Source organism: Balaenoptera musculus, chromosome 14, assembly GCF_009873245.2.
Source record: "Balaenoptera musculus isolate JJ_BM4_2016_0621 chromosome 14, mBalMus1.pri.v3, whole genome shotgun sequence".
Taxonomy (NCBI): Eukaryota; Metazoa; Chordata; class Mammalia; order Artiodactyla; family Balaenopteridae; genus Balaenoptera; species Balaenoptera musculus.
The window spans coordinates 41,160,578-41,175,410 of record NC_045798.1 but is presented as its reverse complement, the minus strand read 5'-3'; the positions used below and the strand labels follow the sequence as shown (position 1 = coordinate 41,175,410).

Genomic DNA, 14,833 nt, shown 5'->3' with positions numbered 1-14,833 from the left:
AGAGTTCTGATACAAGGATAGGTGAAACTGTTCATACCAAATCTAGTACCTGCTGTTTTACATGAGAATTAGGTTACTTACATTTTATATGGTTTTAGTTAACTGCAAATTCAGATGCTATTGAATTAGATAGGAAGAACAGATTGTATTTTCAAAGGATTAAGGCTTTGCTTTCTCTGTAATCTATTATTTATTTTGCATACTAGATTCAAGGTAAAATATGGAACCAGAATCAAAATATGTAATTGAAAAATGGCAATTAAAATGTCATTACCTGGCCTCTTGTTTCCCCTCATTTGATATACCAACTATTTTGGAGGTGAACTGGAGGATTATGTCTTATGCTTTGATGTGGTACACATTTTAATATCTACAATGGTTTCAATTCTTTATTTTGTTCAAAAACTGGTTTCTTAATTTCATGATTAATGTTGAACGAAATATCCTCTATTAAAAATTTTCTATGATTTGATTTTCAAATTGGCTAATGTCCTTATACTAGGATCCTGATCATTTGAGCTGCATTTGTTTGCTAGTTCTTAATCTATTTTCATTAGCTGGCAGTGTTGTGAGAAAAGGCCCCACGGGAAGAACAGAATTAGCTTAGTAATTTTGCTCATTCATCCATGTGTATGTAGCACGACTGTTTTCATTCCTGATGTTGCAATTGAAGTGGATCTGAAGCGAATAATTTTCATAACCTTTTGAGTAAGTCTATATCTCCTGTCACTCTGAAGCCTTTTTTGTATATCTGTTTTCTTCCAGGTGAGGAATTTTAAATTGGAACAGGAACAAGAAAAAAACAAAATTTTGTCAGAAGCGCTGGCGACTCTAGCCACTGAACATCATGAATTAGAGCAGTCTCTGGTTAAAGGCTCCCCACCTCTCAGCATCCTTAGTGAGGACGAGTTCTATGATGCGCTGTCAGGTAATTCTAGAACCCTGCCGTCTGTGTTGTTGGTAATTCACAGTTGACCACCTAAATGTCTTCTTAGGGTGGATGTCACCTTGAGTTGCCTGAAATAAACAGATGGAAATGTATCACTTCAGCTCCCCAGATGACCTACTTTTTGTGTGACATTATTAAGGCAGAAGCCCAAAAGTTTGAAATGAAAGTCATCACTGAGTCTGCCTTTGTTGACGGCGTATGCTGTGCTGGGGCCAGAGTGCCGTGAATCTGGTTTGTTCCTTTATTCGATGACTGTTAAATACCTCCTGGTGCAAGGTGCTATTATATGTTAAAGGATAGAGAGATGGATAGTTTCTATTCTCAGAGAGGTCTAAGAGTAAAGGACACAGGTAAGAAACAGTTGGTTACAGTATGGTATGCTGTGTGCCAAAGGAGAGGTGAGACATGGTGTAGCTGGAACAGAGAAAAAGGAAGAGCTTAACTTGGCCTCAGAGCTACATGCCTCAGAGCAGCGTAGCATACTGGCAGCGAGCAGGGACTCCAGAGTCACATTCCCTGAATTGGAATCCTGCCTCTGACACTGGTCAGCTGTGCGACCGTGGGCAAGTTCCATGACCTTTCTGGTTCTCAGCTTTCACATATTTAAAATGGGGATAATTATAGTTTCCATTTCAGTGGGTTGAGTCAGGATTAAGTGGGTTCATCTGTGTAAGTAGTGTTTAGGACAGTGCCTGACAGGTACCACGTGTTCAAACAGTGGGAGATGTGTGTGGAGAGGTGAGAATGACTTTTGAGAGGAGGTACTGCTAAGTAGTTTTGATTTTTTTAGGAACTTCCTTCAGAATTTTGAGGTACATGTGGGCGGGGTCATGGAAGGAAACCTGGGAGGGGGTGGTTGGAGATCAGCGAGATGGAAAACAGTTCTTTTATGCGAAGAAATTATGTGCTTATCTAAGTAGATGAACATATACAATTATTGGGTCTCACAAAACTGGACCATGGAAGCAGGAGACCTCAGTGGATATGGAGTTAAAGGGTCAAATTAATGATAGGAAATGAAAAGAAGCACAGAGAGAGGTTGTAGAAATGAGAACTAAAGAAGATGAGGTTAAGGAAGTTAACGTGGTGTGATGATATAGGACAAGAAAAATGATGTTGGTGGATATACAGAGAAGAGATTCATTATAGAAGATAAACAGCACATAGGAACATTAATTTTAGAAGTGTGACATGATCAAAAGAAGCGGAAAAGCTAATTCTAATAGCCAGATTTGGGAATAATTAGAGAAAGGATTGTAATGACTATGATGATGGCAATTAGATGTGGTATTTGTGAAAATCGTGAGTCAGATTGAGAAGAGAAAGTAGAGATCCGATGTGAAAGCAGTGGAATGAGTGGCAGAGGTAAAGGAAGTGTTTAACCTGATTGACGGAGGAGGGAGGGGAGGGTGAAGGACACTTGAGGCTGCTGGCATTTCTTCACATCTACCCTCTGCCACGTCCAGTCCTCCTGTTACCGCCTGTATTCCTTCTGTTTGGGGCATCCAAAAAGGAAAGCTACCGGACAGATTATTGGATTAAATGCAAAGAGGTCTGAATGTAAAAGAACCTAGACACTTCAGCTGCCCATCTTTGCTGTCCTTTTAAAAAACAAAGGAAAAAATTTAATTTTTATTTTAAAAAAGGTATTTGTTATAAATAATTCAATGTAAAAGTACGTATAGTGCCCAGTGAAAATTTCCCTTCATCCCTTACCCTAATTATGCACTCTTCCTCAGAGATTCTTATTAACAGCTTGATAGATTCTCTTCCAGACCTTTCTAAAGCATTCGCGTGGATATATGCATGTGTACGTATGGGGTTTTTAAAGAATCATGAATGGAAGTAGCTGTATAATTGTTCTAGGTCTGCTTTTTCATGTAACAGCGTATCTTGGAAATCTTTCCCATCAGTGTTACAACTCTAGCTCATTCTTTTTAAAGGTTGCATGAAAGTCAGTGATATGATTTAGCAGAGTTTTCTTAGTTATTCCCTTCTTGATAGACATTTAGCAGCTACTGTCATCTCTCTGCTTCTCAGTCATATTTTCACATTTATTTCCACAGTCGTCTCCTCTGGGAGAAGGCGATAAGAAGAACTACAGTCCCTGGGTCAGGATTGGCAAATGAATTTCATCTCAAGTGCCAATTCAGATTGGTTTGCAGTCAGTACCGCCTGCTTGATGGGTTGCTGTGTTGAGAAGGATCCCGAGGCTGAGTTCAGTGCCTAGCTTAGCCAGCATGTTCCACTGTGGCTGGAGATAAGGAGCTAGAGGGACAGGTGCCTTGAGTTTGCTCGTCCCTGCCCTGAATGACCCACCTGAGTTTTATTATATTTGCCTGAACATAGTAGCTTTTCTTTGGCCACTCCTACTATTTCCTACTACAAATCTTGGGAATCATTTGGTACAGTGTAAAACTGTATTAAAATTACGAGTCAGATGCCCAGGGTTGAAGTGTTGCGCTGCTGATGACCTAGCCACGTAATTCACTGAGATCATAAAAGCCTTCATTTGGGAATGACTTCATCTTCTCACTGCAGTCTACACATTAACCTCCATTCCCATTTCCTCTTTCTCTTCTGTTACAAAAGAAGTGTCCCCTTTTCATTAAGGCCATTCCCTCCTGATTTGTTCTGGTACCCATCTCCTTGTGGCTTCTCCAGAACTTTTGTTTAGTTATTGCTTCTTTCATCTACAGTTTCTTTTTTTTTTTCCTCCCAATTTTATTGAGAAATAATTGACTTACAGCACTGCATAAGTTTAAGGTGTCCAGCATAATGATGTGACTTACACACATCATGAAATGATTATCACAAGAAGTTTAGTGACCATCCATCATCTCATATAGATACAAAATCAAAGAAATAGAAAAAAATTTTTTCCTTGTGATGAGACTTCTTAGGATTTAACTTTCTTAACTTTCATGTATAACATACAGCAGTGTTGATTATATTTACCATGTTCTACATTACATCCCTAGTACTTATTTATCTTATAACTGGAAGTTTGTACCTTTTGAAACTACCTTCATCCATTCCCCCTCTCCCCACTCCCCACCTCTGGTAACCAAGAATCTCATCTTTTTCTGTGGGTTTTTTAATTTGTTTTTGAAGTATAATTGACCTGTAACACTACGTTAGTTCCTGTTACACAACATAGTTATTCAATATTTCTGTACATTTAAAAATGATCCCCATAAGTCTAGGCATCTGGAAGTTTGTACCTCTTAATCTCCCTCACCTATCTCTGTCAATACCACATTATCTTAAATGCTAACTTAAACTTCCTGTAATAGTTTCCTATCGCTGCCATAACAAATGACCACAAATGTAGTGGCTTAAGTAATGCAGATTCATTCTCTGAGCTCTGGAGGTCGGAAGTCCTGCAGTCAAGGTGTTGGCAGGTCTTTGTTCCCTCTGGAGGCTCTAGGAGAGAATCTGCCTTCTCGCCTTTCTAGCTTCTAGAGACCACCTGCCTTCCTTGGCTCAAGGGCCCGTCCTCCACCTTCACAGCCAGCAGTTTGGCATCTTCCGTTCTCTCTGACTCTGACCTTCCTTCCTCCCTTTTATAAGGACCATAGCAATCACAGTGGACCCACTCAGATAATCCAGGGTAACCTCCCCATGTCAGGGGCCTTAACTCAGTCACACCTTCAGAGTCCTTTTACCGTGGAAGGTAACACATCCGCAGGTTCCACAGAGACTAGGACGGCCGTCACTGGGGGCCGTTGTTCTGACTACCACAGTTCCCAAATTTATCTCTCCAGCCCTAACCTCTTGTGAGAGACTTATATACTCAGCTGTTAGCTGGATAAATAAAAGATGAATTCTTGATCTTCCTCCTAGGTCTTCTTCCTCCTGGAGTTTGCTTCATTTTAGTAAATGGCACCTCTTTCCTTTCCTAAAGCTGTAAACCTGGGAGTAATTCATGGCATTCATGTGCCACCTCCATGAAACGCAGACCAGGGTCCGTCCATTCTACCTTCGCGACATACTTTGAATCCATCTGTTAATATGTTCTGTTACTAGAGGGTGCTGGTTAAAAGTGTAGGTGCTGCAGCTGGAAGGCTTTTGATAAGTGATGGCTCTACCAATTCCTGTACCCGTTGGGAAATTATTTCACTTTACTGTGCCTCATTTCTTCATCTGCAAGTAGGTCATAGGATTATTGGGAGGAATAAACTAATAAATATTGTACTTAAAACGGTGCCTGGAACACTAAGAGGCTGCCCATTGTTCGCTCGCAGTACCGTCACCTGCGCTGCACCCGCTCCTGTCCAGCCTCTTAACTGGTCACTGTGCTTCCAGCCTTGCCTTATTGAGGTTCACGCCGTATACACCACCCACACTGATGCTGTGTAGACAATCACATCATCGCATTCCCCAGCCTAGGATCCTTCAGTGGCTCTTCACTGCACCTAGAGTAAAATCCAGACTCCCTAGCGGGCCTTCAAGGCTCCTGACGTGGCCCACACCCTGCCTGTCCCTCGTTCGTTCACTCGCTGGGCTCCAGCCACACCGGGCCTCCTCCATCCTCACAACGCAGCGGTGACAGAGGCTATTGGGTCAGAGGTAAGAGAGAGCAAGAACAAGTATACAAACCTGTATTTCATTTAAAGCTTTTTTTAATTGCTGAATCAGAATAATAGATTAAATCAAGTGTATCCTAATATCAGTATTTAAAAGATATGAGAAAAAGGTTTTTAAAGATACTTCTTTTAAAATATTTCTAAGTTATTTTCACGAAATGCTTAAACTGCTTTTTTTTTTTAATTTTTAAAAAATGTTTATTGCTTTATTTTCTAGTCTTCTTTTTAAATTATTTATTTATTTATTTATTTTTGGCTGTGTTGGGTCTTCGTTCCTGTGCGAGGGCTCTCTCGTTGTGGTGAGCGGGGGCCACTCTTCATCGCGGTGCGCGGGCCTCTCACTATCATGGCCCCTCTTGTTGCGGAGCACAGGCTCCAGACGCGCAGGCTCAGTAGTTGTGGCCCATGGGCCTAGTCACTCCGCGGCATGTGGGATCCTCCCAGACCAGGGCTCGAACCCGTGTCCCCTGCATTGGCAGGCAGACTCTCAACCACTGCGCCACCAGGGAAGCCCCCTAAACTGCTTTTTTAAAGTCGGTTACAGCTTGTTTTACTTACTTTAAAATTAAGTCCATGTGACTTCCTGATTTCCCTTTAAAATTTTTTTTAGATAAGCAGGATCAATGAAAATCTAATACAGTGGGTGAGACAAAACTTGATATAAGCCTACAGTGTAGTGTATTTTTTTCTAGCCCCATGGGATCTTTTGATTATTTAAATTTTTTTCCAGTATGCTCATTGACTTAAGATTTCATAAAATTCCATAAAGCAAACAGATTCTTTCTCACAATTTGGTTGAATTCCATTGTGTAACATGATTAGAAGGAACTAAATCTAACGAAGCATCACATCTTGTCCTCATTGTGTGTGTGTGTTTAAGGAATGAAATGGTTAAATCGAGTAAGGTTTCTGATATTACTACCTGTGAGTGAGCACTTCCTGGGAAAAGGGCTAAACCTTCATGCGTGTTAAAGCAAAAGATTTAATGAGAAACTAGAGGCTAACTAGTTCTGTGGAGAAATTCCATTTAGCCAGCAAGTAAAGTACAGAAATATGTAGAAGGTACCACTTGAGGGAAGAATAAAGCAGCTCCTTCTACATGTTCCTTCCATCGTTCTGCCCTTTCCATTTCACCCTCACTTGATGCTACCCCCTTCTCCTACCAAAGCTCTCAAATATCTCTAAATTATCAGCTCTCCTGGGTAGCCTTTCCTGACTCCCCCAGGCAGAATTAATTGTTTCTTCTTTTGTGTTTCTTCAGTTGACACCTTTTTCATAGCCCTTTGGTTATATTGTGCTTGTCTCTTTATGATGGTAGAGACCCTATCTATTTATATTTCTGAGGTATTTAGCATAGACTCAGAGTTGCTCTCTAAATGTTTGTTGAATGCAGGTTGTTGAACAAATGTCATTGATATTTCTGTCCTCCCTAAAAATATATTGGTTTTCAGTAAAGAGCACAAAAGAATCAGTAACACTTGCGAATTTCACATGGTCTGCATGCGCCACTTTGGATGCTGTGTGGAAGAGGAAGGGTGGGTGACAGAGGAGTGAGCTGGGATGAGATGTTATTAAAAGACAAAATTTGTTCTTGAGGAATTTATGATCAAGTTGGAGGTATGAGACTTGCTCCCGGTGTGGGGGGGGGGGGGGGGGAAATGAAAAAGTAGCTAAGGGGGAGAAAATTAAAGGTGCTTGGCTTTATGAATGTACAGTAATTTCCTAAGGCATTATTTTTGAAACGGTTACCAGTTTTGTTACCAGTTAAATAACTTAATGGCTGTTATTCTTTAGTACTGGTCTGAGATAGCAGTTTCACTAAAATTCCTGCCTTTTGAATTTTAAAACTTCAAAATGTATTGTCTTTCTTACTGTCTCTTCATTTTCCTTTTTAGAAACATGTTGAGATCAGTTGTGCAAGAAAGGCTTTCTTGCTAGGTTTTCCTCTTAATGCTATTTTGGTTAAAATGTGCATGAATAATGCATACAAATCCAATAGTGTAGATTGGTAAAACCAGTAGAAAGTTATGTCACGAAACTGAAGCCAGCTTTAGCATTTCTCAGCAGTTGCAAGAGTAGGTGCTCAGGTCTTTTTAAATCAAATGTTTTAGAATGGAAAGTGTTAAAATAACGACTTTGGTTTTGTCTGGAGGAGAGTAACGTAGGAAGTTATGACCCATGTGAAATAATGTTTAATCCAATAAATACAACTGGTAATAGTTGAGAAAAGAAATGACATCTCTGCTGACAGTTCACACGGAAGACGCAGGATTTGACCAAGGTGATCAGAGGTATTGGCAGGAAAGTCGAAGAGCACCGTGACCTTTTAGTAAAGGCTGCGCTCTGTTCTTTATGTTTCCGAGCCCCGTGTCCTCTTCTACAGTTTAGTTTTGAAATAACCTGTACAGTTCTTATCTGGGCCTTTTCTGTGAGTCTTTACTCTTGTCTGGACCTGCCTAGGACTTGGAGATCTCGTCCTCTTCTGTATTCCCAGCACTTTTTTCTCTGGTCCTTTTTTTTTTTTTTGACAATTAGCCATACTACCTTGTTCTTGCCCTTTTTGTCTTGTTATATAACTTTTTGTGTCTTTCTTCCTCATCTTCCCCCAAGCCCTGCATTTCCCTTAAGGACAGAGACCTTGTTGTCTTAACTTTTGTATTTCCTCTGTTGCCCTGTACGAAACACGTTCATTGGTTGATATGATGTGCAGCAAATTGAGTCCCACAGAGTATGGCTGTTATTAAACACCTTCTGTATGTAATATGGTACAACACTCTGGAGAACATCTAAGTGGTGCCAGGGGCTCTTACTCTCGTTTTGTGTTTATAACATTAAAAAATTATCCAGCAGCTTACTCGTAATGTATATGAATTGTAGGTGAATGTAATTTATCCTTTAGGTTTCAGGTTAATCTTTTGGGAGACTAATGTCTCCATTAAAACATTCACTGTAAAACCATGTGCATTTTGTACTATCCTTAGCATTGAGAGCATGTCCTTAACCAGACACACTTACCCAGTGCCCACTGTGTGCAGTGCTTTGCCAGGCATGGCACTACCAAGGGAAACAAGATCCAGTCCCTGAATCAGGGTTTCGTAGTCAGTCCAGGGGAAGAGGCTGAGCATGGAAAGATGGGCACAATGTGATGTGAAAAGGGTCTGGGCCTCCAGCCCACCGGAGCTACTCACTCCCGAGATCAGCCCCCGGAGTTTGCTGTTCTCCATGACTATATCTACGCCGTCATCTCAGTTTTATTCATCCCGCAATCTAACCACTGTCTCCTGTCTTTCAACCCATTCTCTTAAAAACCCTGATCCCAACATTTCTTTGACCAACCACAGTGTCTTCTCCATGTTTTCACTGTTCCTCCCTCCACTCGTGTCCTCATTCCCTCCTTACCAGCTCAGATTGCGTGGGCTGTCATAGAATCGCCCCCCTGCCTTTCTCTCCCTGCACTGTACTCACCCAGTGCATCCCTCCCCTTCTTCCGGACCTGTCCTCAGGTGACTGGCCACGCTGGCAGCTCTTGCTTGAGACCCACAGCTGTTTAATTTCTGTGGTGCCCTTTTGCTGCCCAGCAGTCCTACTCCATTTCTCTAGTCAGTTCCTTTTACATGCTTATTTCATACTTTTCTCCCTTAAAATTTCTAATACCTTCATCCTCTGTCCTGCTCCATCGGAGGACATTATTTATGTCACTGAGAAACTCCTCATGTTTCCACTCACACACCTGGCTGTGTACATGTGTGGACATACTCTGCTTTCTCTACATCGAAGAATGTTATGTCCCTAACTGACGCCATCCCCTCCGTATGTGCCTAGGATCCCAATGCCTCTGACCTACATCAGGACATTAATGTAGCTCCTTCTCTTTCCCAGGTAATCAGTTATTCCTGATGCCCATCAGCTATCTTATCTTTCAGAATACAAATACCTTTGATCCACATCACTTTCCTCTCCTAGAATTCTTTCTTGAACAGCCTCTATTTATGTTTATTCTCACGATTCCCCTGCAGCCACTCTTGACTAAATCACCGCTGTCACATACTCAGCTGCCTAATTGAGTGGTCCTCTCTCCGTTCGCATCTTTGTCGACCTTTCACCGGCACTTAAAGTTGTTGATTCCTCCTTCCTTCATGGAACACTTTCTTTACTTGGTTTCCAGAGTACCAGTCTCTTTTGATTTTACTTCTCAGTTCCCTTTGCTTGTCGTGTTGTATCCTCCTGACTTCAGACGTTCGCGTGTCTTGGGGTACAGGCCTTGTTTTCTGCACTTGCCCTTCAGATCCTTTGTACTCGGTGTGGTCTGAGGGTCAGTAGCATCACCTTCACCTGGAAGCTTGTTGGAACTGCAGAGCCGCAGGCCCCAACTCACACCTAGAGAATAAGAATTTGCATTTTTTCAAATCCGTAGGGGCTTCATATGGACATTAAAGCTTGAGCAGCTTGCCTTGCATGACCTCATCTAGTCCCATGCCTGTGAATATTGTCCAAATTCTGCTAAGTCCAAAACTTTACGTCTCTAGACTCAGTCTTGTCCCCTGAATTTCAGACTCCTGTCTAACTATCTACTTGGCACATTCACTTAAATATCTAATGGGATCTCCAAAGTGTCTTAGAATGTCCAGAAGAGAATTCTTGATTTCTGCTCGCAAGCCTGCCCCTCCTGTGGTCCATATTTTGGTAGATGGAGGGTCTGTCTTTCAGTCCATCAACATTCACATTCAGTCCATCAACAAATTCTGTCAGCTCTACCTACAACATAGAGCAGAATCTGACCACTTCTCATCATTCCACTCCCACCACCCAGGCCCCCATCATCTCTCACCTGGTTTCTGACAGGGGCTTTCTGACTGGTCTCTCTGCTTGCACCCTCGTCTCCAGCAATATGTTAAATACAGCATTCAGAGTGATCATTTCCAAACGTGAATCTGTTCATGTCAGTTCCCTGCATGGAACCCTCCAATGGCTTTGCTTCCTGGCTGGAATAAAAGCCAGAAGCCCTCGTTCTGGCCATCTGCCACCTTCTGAGATCTGCTCTGTCCTCCTCACTCACTTCCTTCCATCACTGGCCTCAATGCAAGTTCCTGGACTTGCCAAGCGTGTTCTCTTCTAGGCCTTCACTTTCCCTCTGCCTGGAGCTCTCTCATCCCAAATGTCTACAGTGCTTACTCCCCCACTTCCTTCCTTTTTCTGCTCAGAAAGACCTTCACTGTATCATTTTCTATCCTTTTTCTCTTGCCTTTAAAAAAACCCAAAAACAAAATAAACACAGCATCTTTCACACATCATGTTCATTCATTTGTAGATCTTCTACAAGTAGAATATAAGCTCCTCAGTGAGCGAGGCCTTGTGCTTAGTGCACGGATGCATCCCAGACCCTACGCTAGCGCTAGACAGACAGAGAAGGAGGCGCTCAATACATGTTTATTGAACAAGTAAATGAATAAGTGTCACCAACTCATACGTAAGGAGTGTTACAGAAATGCAGAGGAGAGGCAGCTAACTGCTTGGGAAAGTTGGGGAGAGCATCACAGAATAAGTGATGCTTGAGGGGTGTTGTGAAGAGTCAGGAAGGAGTTCTCCAGACGGATAAGATGGTGGTCAGATATGCTTTGTGGAACAAGACAACACACGCAAAGGTAGAGAAAAATAGTTTTCAAAGACATCGTGAAAATGCACTATGGCTGAAGCAGGGGTGAGTGTATTGGATGCTGAGAAATAGTGATGGGATGAAGCCAAGAAAGTAATTTAGGGCCAGCTTGTAATGAGTCTTGTGATAAGATTCTGCTGAAGAATTTTCATTTTAGCCTGTTAAGTGGTGGGGAGCCGACAAACGTGGTTAAGTATACAGAGTGATGTCAGATTAGTATTGAATATTTTATAAAGTTTTCTTTTTTTAGTAAGCATTGTGGAATTTTTATAATATTCTTGTATTATATTAAGAATTGGAAATTCAAAGAAAATAAGACATGGTCCCTACTTAGGAGTTTACATTCTATTAGCATATGAGTATTTTAGGAGTAAAGATTGATTTGAGGTCCTAGTGTCCTAGATGAGAGGTGACAGGAATTTCCATAAAAGCAACTTAAGTGAGAATGGAAAGTTTCAGTTCCTCCCTTTATTGCTTTAATGAATACATATCCTGACCTTTGTTCCTCAAGGAAGCCTGGTTGACTTTCTTGACTTGATCAAATCCCTGCTGTAGGCTCCCCATGCATCATAGTCCCATAGCATTTCCTGTGGTTGAAATTTTGTATGCTTATGTTTTTTTGTCGGCCCTGCCACTCAACCAGACTGTAAATCCCTTAAGGAACTTTGTATCCCTAGCAACTTGCATAGACTTTGGCACCTGTTAGGAGTTCAGATATTTGAGTGAATAAAATTTGGGGATACATTTTAAAGGCTACATTGACTGAACTTGAAGACCAGTTGGCTGTGGCAGATAATGATGTTTGGAGGATTTCCACCTATTTACTGAAAAGTCTCACTTTGGCCCAAAGCATCTCAAACTCCGTATAGTGGAAAATGGACTTGTCATCTTGATCTGCCCCCTTGTATATGCCCTGTCTTGGCTAATGGCATCATCATCTACCCACCATGCAAACTACAGATGTGAAAGTCATCTCTTACCCCCTTGCCTCATACCCTCCCCATATCTAAGTATGTAGTTGTCTTCTTCTTTCTGCCTATTTTCTGCCCCAGTATTCACTATCAGTGCCTTAGGTCAACTTCTGAGCCCACAGACTTTGTCTTCCCGCTTCTGGTCATTGTCGCTGCCAGCCCACTTTCCGCATCGCATGTTGTCAGGTGTGGTGGGCAGAAAAATGGTCCCCCAAAGATACATTCACCTGCCCATCCCAGTAACCTGTAACCTTTTCTTGGAAAAAAAGATCTTTGCAAATGGGATTAAGTTAAGGATTTTGAGGTGAGATCATCATGGATTATCTGGGTGGGACCTAAGTGCTGTCACAAGTATCCTTATAAGAGAAAGGTAGAGGGAGATTAGACCCACAGAGGAGAAGGCAATGTGAGGATGGAGGCAGAGATTAGAGTGATGTGGCCACAAGCCCAGGAATGCTGGCAGCCACCAGAGGCAAGAGGCAAGGAATGGACTTTCCCTAGAGCCTTCAGAGGGATGGTGGTCCTGCAAACGCTTTGGTTTTCATTCATTGAAACTGATTTTGGAGTTCTGGCCTCCAGAGTTATGAAAGACTAAAATTTTGTTGTTTTAAGCCACCAAGTTATGCTAATTGTTACAGTGGCCATGGGACACTGATGCGTCAGAGTTATCTGTAAAGTCTAAAATGGATCTTATCACTCCCTGGCAAAACATCCAAAGACTCTCCATTACTACAGATTCAGTATAAACTCTGTAATCTGACCCACGTTTAAGCTTCATCTCTGATGACCACATCTTTTCCCTCTGGCTACTCTCCTCTCTAGCTATGCCAGATATTCTTAGACACACACCTTGTTCTTTCAGGCCGTGGGACTGTTGCTCTTCCCCTTACAGCTGGTATTCTCTTTTCCTGCCTTAAATTCTTAGTCGTCGTTACAGCTCAGATGTCATCTCTGCCTGGAAAGTTTGCCTGGAAACTTATCCTGGTTCCCCTAAGAGTGACTTCTTCAAGTATTCCCACAGTTTGTGTAAACATATGTTTACTTGCACGTCTTCCACTAGATTAGACTTTGACTATTTGGAGGGCACCACCCATATCTCATTAATCTTTCTAAACTGTTTCAACAACGAGCCCTTTCTTTACCAGGTACATGGTAGGTATTTGGTAAGTGTTGATTTATTAAACTGAAGTCACATGAAAGAACTTTTCTTTTATAACTGTGGATTATTCTATAACTGGTCTTTAGTTCTAGAATATTTTCTTTGTAGAGTGAATGCATAGGTGACCTTGAAAATGATTTTAAAGATGTCAACAAGAGAAATTGGGAAGCTCTGGATTTAGTCGTCCAAAACAGATACACATAAGATTTTCGGTAGCCCACACACAATGTTTTGAATAATTCTTCATCTGCAGTTACATGTGCAGATTTTGCAAGTTGGGGAAAACAATAGTAGATTTAGTTACTTGGGGAAAAGCCAGTACTTTTAAGAAACTGTCGTAATCAACACTGTACCATTTGACTGATTGTGACCTTGCACCTCATTCAGGGAGGATATGTCTAGAATGTCTCTGACTCTTGTTGTTTGCTGCCAAGATTCTGTTTCAAGCTTTTGTCACTTCCTCGGTAGGTTATTGTAGCAATCTCTTGGCAGCCCCTTCTGGACTCACCCAGATTTTCTGTTTACAGTTTATTTTAAATGTGGTAGGTTTCATTTATTTTCCTTGTGTTCTTTGTATTTACTACGTTATTTTTGAGTTTACAAGATTGTACATTAAAGCTAAATAAAAATTTGGCGCTGATATTTTAAGCTTGGGTTACTTTGGGGTTAGTTTGGACATTCTTAGAAGATGCCTAGTTCTTGGGAAACCATAAACAATGAAGGTATTAAATTGAGCGTGTGTGCCTTCTGACTATTTCCTGTTACCTTAAGTAATGGGGAGGGGTTATTTGGACATTATCCACAGTCCTTCCACATCTTGCTCCTTTGTACTATTTGTTCTCAAGTTAGTTTTTAGAGGTCATGTTAAGAAAATACTTATTGGCATAACATAAGAATTGTTGGCATGTTTATATTATTAATTTTATGACCTCTTCTTTCAGCCTTGTAATAGGAAAAAGTCAAAAAAGTAGGATAAAGGTAATGATCCTCTTAATGCTGAAGTTTTTTTTACACCACTTTATTTGAGGTATGGTTGACATACAAAAAGCTGTGCACATTTAACTCATACAACTTCATGAGTAAAGTTTTAAAGCCATGTTAACGCAGTCACAGCCATTGGCCTCCATGCTGTTTGGTTGAAATGGGATAGTGTTCAATCTGAAATGTGTTCGAAATTATTTTAAGTCCCAATGTGGACAGAGCTTTTAAGTTTCTGGGCCACCAGAGATCTGTGAACAAACTTTCTATTAATACCACTGTTTTAATCAGGCAAAGATTCTATCTACCTTAAATGCTTGTGCATAGGCTAGAGCATTTATCTTGTAAAATACAGCCTGTTTTTCAGAGTGTTGTTATGACACTTTTTATATAAAATATAATTAGTAATTAAACCACCTGAATCCTTTTTGGAAATAGATGGGAATAAACAAACCCACGAGTAAGTACAAGCTAAGTATTCCATTTCCATGTATAGTCATTACATAGGGCTATACAGATTTTCCTAACTGCCCA

The 14,833-nt window shown here is 41.1% G+C and overlaps 1 protein-coding gene across 6 annotated transcripts in view; it reads left to right on the top strand.

Moving 5' to 3' along the window:
* OSBPL1A (oxysterol binding protein like 1A) overlaps positions 1 to 14,833 on the top strand; it is a 216,604-nt gene that overhangs the window by 119,220 nt on the left and 82,551 nt on the right. For 5 of the 6 annotated variants that reach the window (XM_036823536.1, XM_036823537.1, XM_036823538.1 and 2 more), the window contains one exon: positions 766 to 928. The exons of the other annotated variant lie outside the window; for it this stretch is intronic. In XM_036823536.1, the coding sequence (XP_036679431.1) occupies positions 766 to 928 (163 nt within the window). The remainder of the gene's footprint in view (positions 1 to 765; positions 929 to 14,833) is intronic. 6 annotated transcript variants of the gene reach the window in all.